General features: G+C 33.8%; 1 protein-coding gene across 1 annotated transcript; it reads right to left on the bottom strand.

Annotated features, from left to right (window-relative positions):
- Positions 1-1017: 1017 nt before the first annotated feature.
- Positions 1018-11300, bottom strand: LOC134207366 (homeobox protein goosecoid). Its single transcript, XM_062683092.1, has 3 exons — positions 10829-11300; positions 2378-2658; positions 1018-2009 (listed from the first exon to the last, which is right to left on the bottom strand). Exons 1-3 carry the CDS (start codon positions 11145-11147, stop codon positions 1779-1781), a joined length of 831 nt encoding a protein of 276 aa, XP_062539076.1. The 5' UTR covers positions 11148-11300; the 3' UTR covers positions 1018-1778.
- Between the last annotated feature and the right edge of the window lie 2586 nt (positions 11301-13886).

Raw genomic sequence — 13886 nt, 5'->3', positions numbered from 1 at the left:
GGAAATGGAACCTCCCCGCAGCCCTTCATACACTGTGTTGGCTGTGGTGGACATGATTCGATATGTTTTGATTTACTAATTGCTATGCATATTGTGTACAATACAATGTTTTGGAATATAAATATATACAATTATTAAAACTTTACCAATAGTTTTTTATTGGAATTGTAATATGTCCGCCATTACGCATTTTCGTCCGAGGTACCCCCTGGGATCAACGAAGGTACCCCCGGGGGTACATGTACCCCAGGTTGAGAACCGCTGATGTAGAAGATTCAATTAATCACAAATCGTATCCCATATCCCTTAACCCTATAACTGAGGACAACACATATACGCATGAATAGATATGATTTATGAAATATCAAAAGTCAACCAGAAATCCGCTTGGTGCGATTTGGCTGAGCCCCGACCACTTGTAAATTTCATATAGGTATTTGGTGTATGTGCTTGCGATGTTCGAATGCATTGTAATTGGCTGGTTTAACAAAACTGATTGTAAAGTTGTTAGCCAATTATCAATAATAAATAATCAAAGATCTGTATTTTAAAATATTAGTTTAGAAGTGTTTATTCTTCTTCTTCTGATAAAATAGCCCAAGGAAATTAAAAATCCATCGAAAAACGGCTTAGAAATTAAATTTCGATATCTATCATATTTTGTAACGTTTTTCGATCTTTGCTGTTTATACGCAGTATATGAAAAGTCCAATAGGAGAAGTGTACCGGTTTTGGCCACCTTAGTGCCTAATTTGGCCAACCCTGAAAAATACATATTTTCCAAAAACTATCGATTATTTTCCACAGCGAAGATGCGTAAGGGATGTATCTCCCGTTACAGCTAATAAAACTCTCGGAAATCGCTTTATTTTAGGAGTTATGCGAGGAATTCTTGCTTAACTTTTCAAAAGGACCTAAGTAACATTTTTTTCATGAATTAATTTGAGTACTGCAATCAAAAGCTTTCATGTGTTTCTGTTGATTGCGCTATTCAAATTAATTCATGAAAAAATGTTACTTAGGTCCTTTTGAAAAGTTAAGCGAGAATTGGCCAAATTAGGAACATGGTCAAAACTGGTACAGTTACCCTATATGAATTTTCTCGCAAAGTTCTCACGGAAAATGTCCTTCTGATTATTCACGGAAAAATCTTCTGAATTTCGACGGAAAATTCGTATTTGAAGACAGACTTTCAGCCATGCACATGTATTTAGATTGTATGTATTAAAAAAAAAAAAGTTTTTCCATTTAGTTTTTTATGAATTAAATAACATAAACTTGTCTATAATACCACTAGAAACGGTACACTCAATAAAGTCAAATATATTAAACTGATAAGAAAATTATTTGGAGCTTTTAGTGGAATGTCTGGTTGATGAATTATTTACAATTATGATTATTGCTTGACTGCTGAAAGGTATAAAATACTTATGCAGATGATATTACGGTAGCAGTCAACATGTCAAATTTATGTTCTCTGAATACTCAGTTATGCAGCATCATTAAAAGCAAAGTAGATTTAGTGACGATAAAGAATCATAAATTGTGAAATACAGTCACTTCGTAGGCTTCATCAAGTATGTCATATTAATTCACCGTTCGTATGATAGAAGCGATGTTTATCACACAGTAACACAGACGACAAGACTATTTAAGCTATGCGAAAGTTATGTACAATATGCTCGACTGTATGATATTGGAAAACCATACACCTCATTTCCATCGACATTGACCGTTGTCACCATTGCCGTGGATGCTGTCCAAATACCATCTTCTCATCATACGACTTCCACATCGGAGGCATCATCACTGGTACTTATGTCTTCGAACTTGCTAACTATTTTATCCTTCGATAGCATTTCGGACTGCAACTGACGAAGTTTTTCCTGTGTGTTTACCGGAATGTTGATGAATTTGCGAATTTTGTTATTGATGTCGAAGTTTGAGTACTGTTCCTGCTCTTCTCGTTTTTGTTTTCGCCACTTGGCCCGTCGGTTCTTGAACCAAACCTGAAAAGATGGAAGAATAATTAATTGAAAGCATAAAGATTGCACATACCAACATATGATTGGTAACATGAAACACTAGTAACACTAGTTAGGATATGTCGTCAGTTGTTAAGTTCAATTTAGGTACATATTATCGCTATTAACATTTAGATTCTATAAATTTGTATCTTGTATTGGAAAAGATGTGCATTTTGAACAATTTTAAAAGTGTATAAAACTCTATTTTTTGGAATTTTAGTTTGCTTCTGGATTTTACAGTTTTCACTGAAAATAACCCGTCATGCGTTTTTTTTAAACAAAACGTTTTTCGCGCGTTATAGTTTAGTCATGAAACATTAATCAAATCAAACAAACACAAATCTGCTCACCTCAACGCGTTCTTCCTTCAGATCCACTTTCACGGCCAGTTTTTCTCGCAGCAGCACATCTGGATAGTGTGTCTTGTCGAAGGTTGCCTCCAGTTGCTCAAGTTGCTCCTCGGTGAAAATGGTGCGATGCCGTCTTTTCCGCTTAATATGGGTATCAGCGTTGAGAAAGGGATACCGCGGACGGAAGCTGCCATCGCAAGACACCAGCCCTACTGGCGAATGTAGCTGCGCAGAGAATAAATCATGCTGCATATAGCTGTGACACGATGATGGATATGTGACTGTGGCGCAATTTTGGAAGATATTAGGGAATTAAATCTTAATCATTGAGCTTTGGTTAGATGATATTGATACGTTAAAGTGACTTCGATACAGAACCGAAAACTTTCAAACTGATTTAAACTAAGAATATCAGATATACACAGATATTTATCGAGTTGGAGCAAAAGTTTTTATAAATATATTTACTAATAAAGCATAGGTTTTCCGAAATTGATTGCAAAATAGTAAATAGTTCTTCCGGAAATAACTGCTCAAAGTTTTTATTTAAAATCAAATTACAAATATTTAAACTTTTTAGATACACAGATAGAAAAAGTTGTTGAAATTTACATGAAAGTATGTAATGCACATAAAGGGAATGCCAAAAAGAGTTTAAATTTAAACGATATTATCTCCTGAATGTATGCATTTTGTATTGCATTATGTCACTTTTTATACGAATAAGTGTCATAATGATATGTAAATTGCATACATTTAGGGCGAACTTGTTGGGAAAGATCCACGTACGCCCAAAATAGTGTAATTTTCCCCGTCTTTATTATTTACGCGCAGATTACTTTTCATTATTTTTTTCTGTGTACACTAGAATTGCGGTTCCGATTTAAAAGGTTTTTGTTCACGCAGATTTTTTTTAACGGGGCAATCAATTACCACGTGGAAAGATAGACTACCCTTCCCGTTCTTTTAGGACAAGCGTGGACAATAATCTACTCACCTTTGTCCACGTAGACTTTTATTTTTCAGCACAATTAATTTTTGTTCAGAACATGTTTTATGTCACTATTGAATACATGTACAAAGGGTAATCAGTAACACAAAATGACAATGAAAATGGGATCATAATGTTGCATAGCAAACCGAACAATAGATGGAATAGGGGATATTGGGGTATTATGCACCACTGGGGCAAAACGACCCTTTGGCATTTTTGAGTATTTCCGGCAATTTTTCCAAAGTATTTACTACAGCGCATGTAGTTCGGATCTCAAACTACCAATACAGTACATTCCTAAAAATGTTTCTGAAACATCGCTAAGAAAGCCAAAAAATATATAAAATAAAACATAAAACATAAAACATAAAACATAAAACATAAAACATAAAACATAAACATAAACATAAACATAAAACATAAAACATAAAACATAAAACATAAAACATAAAACATAAACATAAAACATAAACATAAAACAGAATATTAAACATTTTTTACATAAGAAACACATGCAAAATTCTCACTCATTTTTCAGGCACTTATCTTTAACGGATTTGCTCGCAACAAGTTGCATTCGATGCATAATCCTGTCTCATTGTTTCAAAATTGGCCGTATCGGACTATGGGCTCAGAAGTTATGGTCAAAATACTTTTTTTCATACCAAAAGTGCGTATAAATTACTCACTCCAAAAAAACAAGACGGGCACCATCACCGCTAGGTGGATTAATCTGGGTTTTTTGACAATTATTGATCATTTGCACTTTCTTATATGCAAACGTAGAAACCTCCATTTTTATTATACCCCTCCCTCTGTCTTACACTATGCACCTGGAAAAAAATTTTTTGACCTTTGGTTTAGCACATAAAACATTTAGTATAATACAAAACACAACAGTGTACTTTCCTCCAGATCAAGCTTGTAAATCCTCATATGAAAAGTTCTTCCATAATGCCGATGAAATTACAGTGTTGACCCGATTTTGTCACTCTTCGATTTCGTCTACCCCTGATTTTGTTGTCTACCCCCGATTTTATCACATTTTCGACTCAATTTTTACCACGTCCCGATTGTATCAAGTTTTCGACACGATTTTGTCACCCCCAAAATTTTTTGTCATTCTTTTTATTTTCGTTAATAATACCAAAAACGGCATTGATTTTCATTAAATAACTTTCACCGCCTGTAGTTTATTACGAAAGACTTCTGAGTACCTGGGAAATATTCTGTAAGCTATTTCAACAAGAAATAACGGGTACCTTTCACGCATTTGGCCTTTACAAGGCATAAAATGGTTTATACTTACGGAATGAATTTAAAAAAATGAAAATATTTTTCTCCAATTTCGTCACATACCCTGTTTTATCACCGCAAAATTCATCAGGGGGGTGATAAAATCGGGATATTACTATATTTCCCATTTTCCTCCTGAATTCAAAGTTCACATTTACGGCGATTTCAACCAACGTAATGCAGACTTCATTCCAGATTCTGAGAATGAAAGTATTTTGCTGCCAGTTGTCGGTGAAAATGAGACTTTACAATTTATTTTTGAAAAAACTGCATGTTTAGGCTTGAATCAAATCAATCATGTGAAAAATCGACAAAATTGCTATTTGGACTTTTACTCACAAACACTCTCGATGATTTCTGTGTAAAGGAGTCTCTATCGCCGTTATGGAAAAATGAATCATTTCACACAGCAATAGAATACTCTGTATTTGTGCATCGGAACCATGATCCTAATGGCTATGATTTCGAAAATATTCTCGATTATAATGCAAATTTTGACAACATTAAACAAAAATTGAACAGAGCTAATTGGCAACAAATTTTACAAAATCAAACTGACATTGAATGTGCTGTTACAGACTTTTATGCAATTTTATTAGACATTGTTCGGAATGAAGTACCACTCGTGAGGAAACGTCGCAATTATAACTCAAAAAACCCAATATGGTTTCAAAAATTTGAAAAACCGAAAGCAAAAGGCTCATAAACTTTATAAACAATACACAAGTCAAGAAAATTTAGAAAACTATTTGAATATTTGCGATCAACTTAGTTTAGCCATGTCTTCGGCTCTTACGGAGTATAATGCTAAAACCGAAAATGAAATCAAATCATGTCCAAAAAACTTTTTCAAGTATGCCAAAACCAAGCTAAAATCCAGCAATTTTCCATCGAAAATGACTTTAGATGAAAAATTAAGAGATAATGCTGATGAAATTTGTACTCTTTTTGCAACCTTTTTTCAAGAGACATATACCGAGTTTTCCGTAAGTGATCGTGATTTTGAATATTTTTCACATTTTCCTGACTATTTAAGCAGTGTTGGTGTAAACCAAATTAATGCAACGGAGATTTTGGCAGCTCTACAGAATTTGGATGCCTCAAAAGGATCCGGACCAGATGGAATTCCACCTATGTTTTTGAAAAAGTTGGCAAGCGAATTTACGACACCTTTATTTTGGTTATTCAAGTTATCTTTAGAAACCAGTAGCTTTCCAAAATAATGGAAGAAGTCTTTTCTAATACCAATTTTTAATCAGGGAAAAAAATCTGATATTAGAAATTATCGTGGAGTGGCCATTATTTCATGTATTCCTAAACTTTTTGAATCAATCATCAATAGAAGGATGTTCAACCAAATAAAACATGTAATAACAGATGCACAACACGGGTTCTTTAAAGGACGTTCGACTACTACCAATCTTTTAGAATTTGTAAATTACTCATTGAATGCTATGGACAAAGGTATACATGTTGAGGCGCTTTACACAGACTTTAGCAAAGCATTTGATAGACTCGATATTCCTATGATGATTTTCAAGCTTGAGAAATTGGGAATTGAGATGAGACTCCTTAAATGGATTAAATCGTATTTAACTGACCGCCAACAAATAGTACGATTTGAAGGGAAACAGTCGCTTCCAGTCAATGTAACATCTGGAGTTCCCCAAGGCTTTCATATAGGACCTCTTCTATTCATATTGTTTGTAAACGATATATCACTCATTCTTAAGCATCTTAAAATCCTTATTTATGCGGACGATATGAAACTATTTATGGAAATCAAAAATACTGTTGACAATGACATCTACTTGAACGAAATACGCATATTTGATAACTGGTGTAACAAAAGCTTACTACAACTTAATGTCAAGAAATGTAATTTGATCACTTTCAGTAGAAAACGGAGCACACCATCGATAACTGTAACTTTAGGAAATCAACCAGTAAAAAAATGTGAAAGGGTTAGAGATTTGGGTGTAATCTTAGATGCTAAGCTAACCTTTACTGACCACTATAACACACATTATCCATAGAGCAACAAATATGCTCAGTTTTATTAAAAGATTTAGTTATAACTTTCAAGATCCATATACAATTAAAACTTTGTACGTTGCGTATGTGAGATCAATTCTAGAATATTGTAGTACTGTATGGTTTTCGTATATAAAATCACATGAGGATCGAATAGAATCAATTGAAAGGCAATATCTTTTATATGCCTTGCGCAAATTAGGATGGACAACATTCCCACTTCCGTCGTACGAGGCACGATGATATTCAATAATTGAAAAGCGTCGTGAGTTTGCCATGATCTCATTTGTGAATGATATTGTTTCGCACCGCATTGATTCCACCAAACTATTGTCTTGTTTAAATTTTTACACTCCTACTCGGCAATTGAGAAATCGAAACTTGTTTGCCACCTGTCATCATCGAACAAATTATGCAAAATTTAGTCCAATGAATCAAATGATGTCTGTTTACAATCAGTATTGTGAAGCAATTGATTTAGCCATGCCTCGTATGAGCCTAAGAAATTATTTCAGGAACATTAGTTACAATAGAACATAGTTATAAGTTTTTTAATGTAGTCTACATTATGTTTGACGAAATAAATAAATATTACATTAAAAAAAAAGTTTAACACATAACACATAAAACATAAACATAAACATAAAACATAAACATAAAACATAAAACATAAAACATAAACATAAAACATAAACACAAACATAGAAAATAAACATAAAACATAAACAAAAAACATTAACATACAACATAAACGTAAAACATAAACATAAAACAAACATAGAACATAAACATAAAACATAAACATAAAACATACATATAAAACATAAAACATAAACATAAACATAACACATAAACATAAAACATACATATAAAACATAAAACATAAACATAAACGCAATGAGCATAGGGCTTAAATACTGTAGCTACTGTTAATGATTTTCCAATTATTCTCCGGATAACTATTTCTACTTTTGAAATCAATTCTTGAAAACCGATGCTTTATTAGTAAAAATAATTGACATTTTGTCACTTTTACTGTTACTTTTGGAACATTATGAGCACCAGTTGAAATATATAAGCCACCCAGAACTGAGAAGTTGTCATCTTGCTTCTTAGCATACAGTACATTGTAGTTCGGGGGTTACGATTTACGGTTTTCGCGGTTACGATCTTCCCGACCTTTTTTAAAAAACCGCGTGAAAACATTTTGAAACATCCTGCTGGAATCTTGAAAAACGAGTAAAGAAAGACCAGCGTTTAAAGCGATCCCAGTGTAATTAACTGAAGCCAGTTACGTCGAAATTCTGACACGTAGATAATGCCCAATTGATTTGACGACATTTAATAAATTTTGATAAAAACAACATACCACATGATGTGCGGATATTCAGCTGTCATGCAAGTGGAATGATTTCATTTGTGAAATAATTCTAAAAGCATGGATGTTTTGAAGAGATACATTCATCGATTGGAAAACATAATCCATGGTGTTTCTAAAAATTACATGGAGATTGCGGCTCCATTGCATATGGAAGATAACAGAAGGAAGACGGAAGTTGAAATAAAGAAGGAAGCAGAAGGTAGAAGGAAGGAGATAGATGGGAGTGAAGGAGAAGAAGAAAGAAGGAAAAAATATAAAAAAAAAGAACGGAGGAAGAATAAGGAAGCAAAAAGGAAGAAGTAAGAAGGAGAAAAGAAGATGAAATTAGGAAGAAGGGAAAATAAAGAAGAAAGAAGGAAGACGGAAGAAGAAAGAAGCATAAAGAAAGTAACAGATAAAGAAGGACGAGAATAAGAAAACAGAAAGCAGAAAGAAGAAGGGAGAAGAATAAAGATAAAAGAAAGCCGACTGATGACCTTCGTTGAGAAAGCGCCATCGCACAGAGTGTCGTTAGCTCATTAGTTTGCTAGTTAGTAGTAAAGGAAAGTGGTTACTTGCTATATATTTTTTTCAATATATTTATTTTCAATTTTTTTCAAAATCTCTCACAAGTTTTGCAAATATTGATTGAAAATTTCTATATTTTTAAGCATACTTCTTTTTTCAGTGAAAATTGTGATTCTTTTATGAAAAACTTGTACTTCTAAAAGAAATTTTATATGCATTAATTGTTTTACCCTGATTTCTTTACTAGCAATTTTCTATGGAAGATTACTCATTTTAGAAGGAGATTTTATTTTATTCATTTTTAACAAGTAATTTAATAAAGTCACTTGTCGATTTTGTTTACTCAAATCATATCATTGAACATTGCTCAACATACGGCGACCCGTGAATTTAACTCTGGTCGAACTAGAAGATCAATTCTTATTCGAACTGATATTATTTGCATTACTACTGTGATTTTGTTTAATTTCAGCATCCGTCTGTCTAATTTCATTCAATGTAATTTTATGAACTCTACTCCAGCAGTTTAGACCGAACTATCAACAGGATTATTTAGCTATCCGAATTGCACCACATCAATTAATGATTACCTTTCCAAATTAGTGTACTGCCCATATTAATAATCTGAAAATAATAGTTGACTGGTCAATAAAACTAAAAGGAAAAGAAAGACAGGACCACTGATCTATAATGTCCGAATTGAGAAACTGCATACATAAATGGGCCCATATGATTGGTTCTCTGGTGTACTCTGAGTTGATTAATAGGGACCCAAAATATCAACGGACTGAATTGTTACACATACTTTTTTATATAATGACCTAGTTAACAAAACGACAAAAAATAGTTTTCTAGGCGAGCATTTTATTTTTCAAAAACACCGACGTACAATAAATAACATTTTCTGTGGTGCTCCCGTAAATATAGACCGAAATATTTTATGAAGTAAACTGGTCAAGGTAATGGTCTGGTTGATTAAAAACTTGTAATTGGTTACCTAATTTGGATAATCTAAATTGTTTAGATCTACGAATACCAAAGATCCACTCAACAGTTCAAGTATTTGAGGATATTAATTGAAACTTATATTAATTGAAACTCTCAAATAAATCAACTTACTAATTTACTAACCAAGATATCGTATGTCATCATGCATAGCAGCAATTTAAAATTTACGACTATTTATTTCTTACTAAAAAAACAATTTTGAATCACTATCTAAATATATTTATTCAAACCGTTTCGAAAACACTTGAATATTAGTCTGGTTTCTTTTCGACTTGATTGTGGGTTTTTATTTTATCTTCGGCGTGATGAAATTATGATCGGCGGCGGTGGCGCACAGCACTAGGTAAATACTCAATCATGCAATGGCGGGCTTTGAAAAGCTTTTAAATAATAACTGGGGAAATGCTGATAGAATACTAAGTTGAAAAGCAGGCCAAGTTCCAGTTGGAATGGTGCTACAGAAGAAGAACAAGAAAATGAAAATTTCTTATTCTTTATGGAAATTTCAAGTAGCTTAAAAATATACCTTGAAAATTACTGCATTCAATGAATTATATTCTACGACTTATTTTAATTTTCGCCAGTTCGGTAACGATGATATTCATATCTTGGTGAAAATTACCGAAATACAGTAACATTTCAACAAGAACTTAAAAATATAACTGAGTGCTGTGGGATTCTTGGCAATTATAACATATTACAATTTAATTACACGCAAGGCGGTTTATATGCGGGCGATTTTATCGCAAAATCGGAGTATTGGAAGTCATGTTTACGTGGATTTCATGTAAAGCTACCACTGGCTACTGTGATGATTAAGTATCAGGATCAGAGATCGTTGTAATACACAAAACAATGTTCAAAACCTTGTATAGGAATATCAATCCCTCAATAGACATGAACAACGCATCTAACTCAGTACACTATTAGTCCTAATTTAATTTTATGGCAATTTGCAATTGAAAATATACAACTCCTTTGTAAAAATGTCACTACCTTCTTTAATTTATTATGTTTGAAAACTCGATAGCACATGTCAATTGGCCATTGACTTGATTTTAAATTGTTTGAATTTTAAAATATATTTCATTCAAGGGATATTTTTTATTGTTCCGGTAATTTCTATATTTAACATGAATTTAAATTTCGCTCCATTTTCAACAATTTTGAAAGTTATTTGGATTGGCAGTTTTCGATTAACAAACACATCGAAGCAAATTGATTCACTTACTTCCTAATAGATTGGTTGTCAGCAGGGGTATATCGGCGGAGGCTGGTTGGTGCAGGGGGTTGATTCCAGAATAGTGAAAATAGTTGGTTGGACTATTTTTTATGCTATCCGGAGCCAACACCTGGGGCATTTGTCTGGTATCCAGCGATGATAGCACTTTATCGTTGATGGAATTTTTCGACATTTGCGAATTGATCCCGAGTATGCTTTCAATGGTGAAAATCGACACAAAAGGCGATTTCTCTTTTGATAAATCTGTTTGCACGTCCGATTCGTCTTTAGCACTTCTGGGATCATCCAAATGCTCGTTACCGAACATTTTGAAATACACACCCTTTAATATATATTGCTTACACCTGGTTCAAGTGTGATTAGAAGGATTCACCGATAGTTATAGTCACTATTCAATCAGTTAAATTATTTAAGATTCAACTTATGTATTTATCGCATTAATCACTTTACGGAATGATAAAAATTTTCGTGATCACTTTCGTTGATGGTAAAAAAGTTAATTTGATACGTTTAACATAACCGCTCACTGCCATTAGGAGCGAAGAGGGTTGATGTCATGCGTTTGACGTTCGAAAAGAAAGCGGTTGGATAAAGAACAAACAAGGACTCATGTGCAACTTGCTACCATAGTGCATCCTGCGCATGTGAATTAATGTAAGGAATTATTTATCTCAATGGGTAATGCAACAGAAATTGTTGTTGTACTTCTCATTTGTTGTAAGGATGTGTTACATACAGTACAGTAAGAAACGCCTAAGAAACTTGAAATATCGTTGATAAATTAATGCTAATTTTGGCCAATTTTAAATTAAATTTGTATTTAATGGCATCATGACAATCTATATGACAATAAGCAAATCCATGTGGTAGTGGTTATCAACATTTAAACATTTTTTATATGGACTCCTTTCTTTTTCCTTTCTCAAACGATAAGTATACGTAAAAGCTATATGCTAGCATGAGTATGATGACTAATACATTTTGTAGTTGTTACTCCGTGATTGATCAGAGCAAATGAGCCCCCCAAATAAACTCGGGATTAAAACACTTAAAACATAATATATAAAACATTGACTATAAAGCAAAAAAAATTAACCAAAAGCTCAAAACATAAAATATAGAACATATAACATAAATCAAAACATATAAAACATAAAGCAACACAAAACATAAAACCCGCGTTAAAAAAACGCGTAAAATTGTACAAGGAACCAATGGATTGGGCATGGGATTTGCTTTCCAACTTGAATGTTGTAAAGGACTAGTATTTTAAATGGTAAATCGCGCTGGCCACGTCCTTACGGTTTAACGGGAAGGAATTGATGATGCAGTCACTCGCCCACTGCAAGCCGACCATACCACTACCTTTGTCACGAATTCACGCGAAATTTCATTGGAATCTAGGGGTTAGGGCAAAGGTTCGACTAGGTCAGTGGTTCTCAACCTTTTTGATGAGTGGTACCCCTTGAGGCTTTGTCAATGCTTAAGGTACCCCTTAAGATTTTTTTCTGTAAATTCAAACTTTAGCCTGAATTGTGGCGTAATTTTAAAGTTACGTGCAAATACACCAGGAAACTAAATCTTCAAGAGTTGTTGTATCTCTATATAGCTGTTGAAATTTTTATGGTAGGCTTCTCGATTTAGTTTTCGTCTGCGATTCTGATCGAATTGAACTGTTTGAATCACCTGCTGCCATTTTGAAAGTCGATCCTTACCACAAGCCATTTGTTTTGACGCTCGAATGTTCCTCTGAAGACTTGCAACTCCGAGGGAGGCAGGACTACATTCCCGACCCGCTAAACCGTTTCCATTGCCGCCAAGCCCATAGTCCCTTCGGTACAACCAGAAAGTAATGCTTCAAAGGGGGCCAGTGCACAACGAACCCTCGAGGTTAGCTGCGTGTCCTTGCAGCACCGAACATCGTAACTCGCTTTCTAGAAGAACACCATGGTATCGTGCCAGCGCACATAGGAGTACGCAGTGTAAAAGCGTGGCCAAAACTATGCTAATCATTTTATCGACTGTAAATGCATTCAATTAACAGCAAAGCGTATTATTTTTTGTTTTTGTGCTCTTTGTATTAAACTAGTAGTGAAGTATGACCACCGGCGGCGTCAGTTGCTGTTATTAGGTAGAGCACCACTTGGCGTAAGAACGCTGCCTTTGGGAGCTACAGCGTGCTTGCGACGAGTGGTGTCCTCCTCTGACTCTGTCATTGAGTATGATTTTTTATGTTGTTTTTTCGTTCTTTAATTATTACTTACCAAGAATTCCGAAGATGTGCTTTGTTTGTTCACTTCGACTATACAAATTTGTCATCGGATAATGTTAAAGTCCCTGGATAATGTATTGATATTACAATCAATGGAGCAGATCAGATAAATTCGTTGCACTTCAACCGCTTTATTTCTTAACAACCTTTTACATCCGAAAAATGCGTATGCTTTTCATCAAAGTCCAGCTCTTCTTTGAAAGCGAACCATTTTATGAGCTTTGTCGCTAAAATCATAAATATTTACTTTTTTCGCCTAGCTTTTCTTAGAAAACTTCACTATATTCAAATAAAAACAACTCACGATTGCGTGAGGATGCGTGAAATGTTTTTCATGGAGCTTATTGAGGAAACTCCAATCTTTCCAATGCTGGCAATTTTGTTGCTTGATCGGGTTTGGAACCTAATCAAAAGTTTAATTTTTTAAAACATATTATTGTAAAAAAGGTAAAAAAAAGCTAGCAATTAATATCATCATTATGGATCACCTAAAAACAATTTCAGATCGAATCATGCTTGGAAAGGATTTTACATACCCTCATTATTGGTTCCTATATTGATTTTCATCTTAAAAATCAATAAAAACCCAGAAATACACGATAAAACATGAACATTTTTTCGTGGACAATTGCGATAAAACTAGCATGTAAATTTTGGTGAAGATTTGGCAGCCAGCATCGCTCACAAGTAATCAATATTGATCCAAAAATCCCAGGGCAAGTTAGTATTACTATTTGAGAGTACAAAAATGAAAAATAATATGGAGATATCTAA

The sequence above is a fragment of the Armigeres subalbatus genome, chromosome 1 (genome assembly GCF_024139115.2).
Source record: "Armigeres subalbatus isolate Guangzhou_Male chromosome 1, GZ_Asu_2, whole genome shotgun sequence".
NCBI classification, from domain to species: Eukaryota; Metazoa; Arthropoda; class Insecta; order Diptera; family Culicidae; genus Armigeres; species Armigeres subalbatus.
This window is presented reverse-complemented; position numbering and strand designations above follow the sequence as displayed.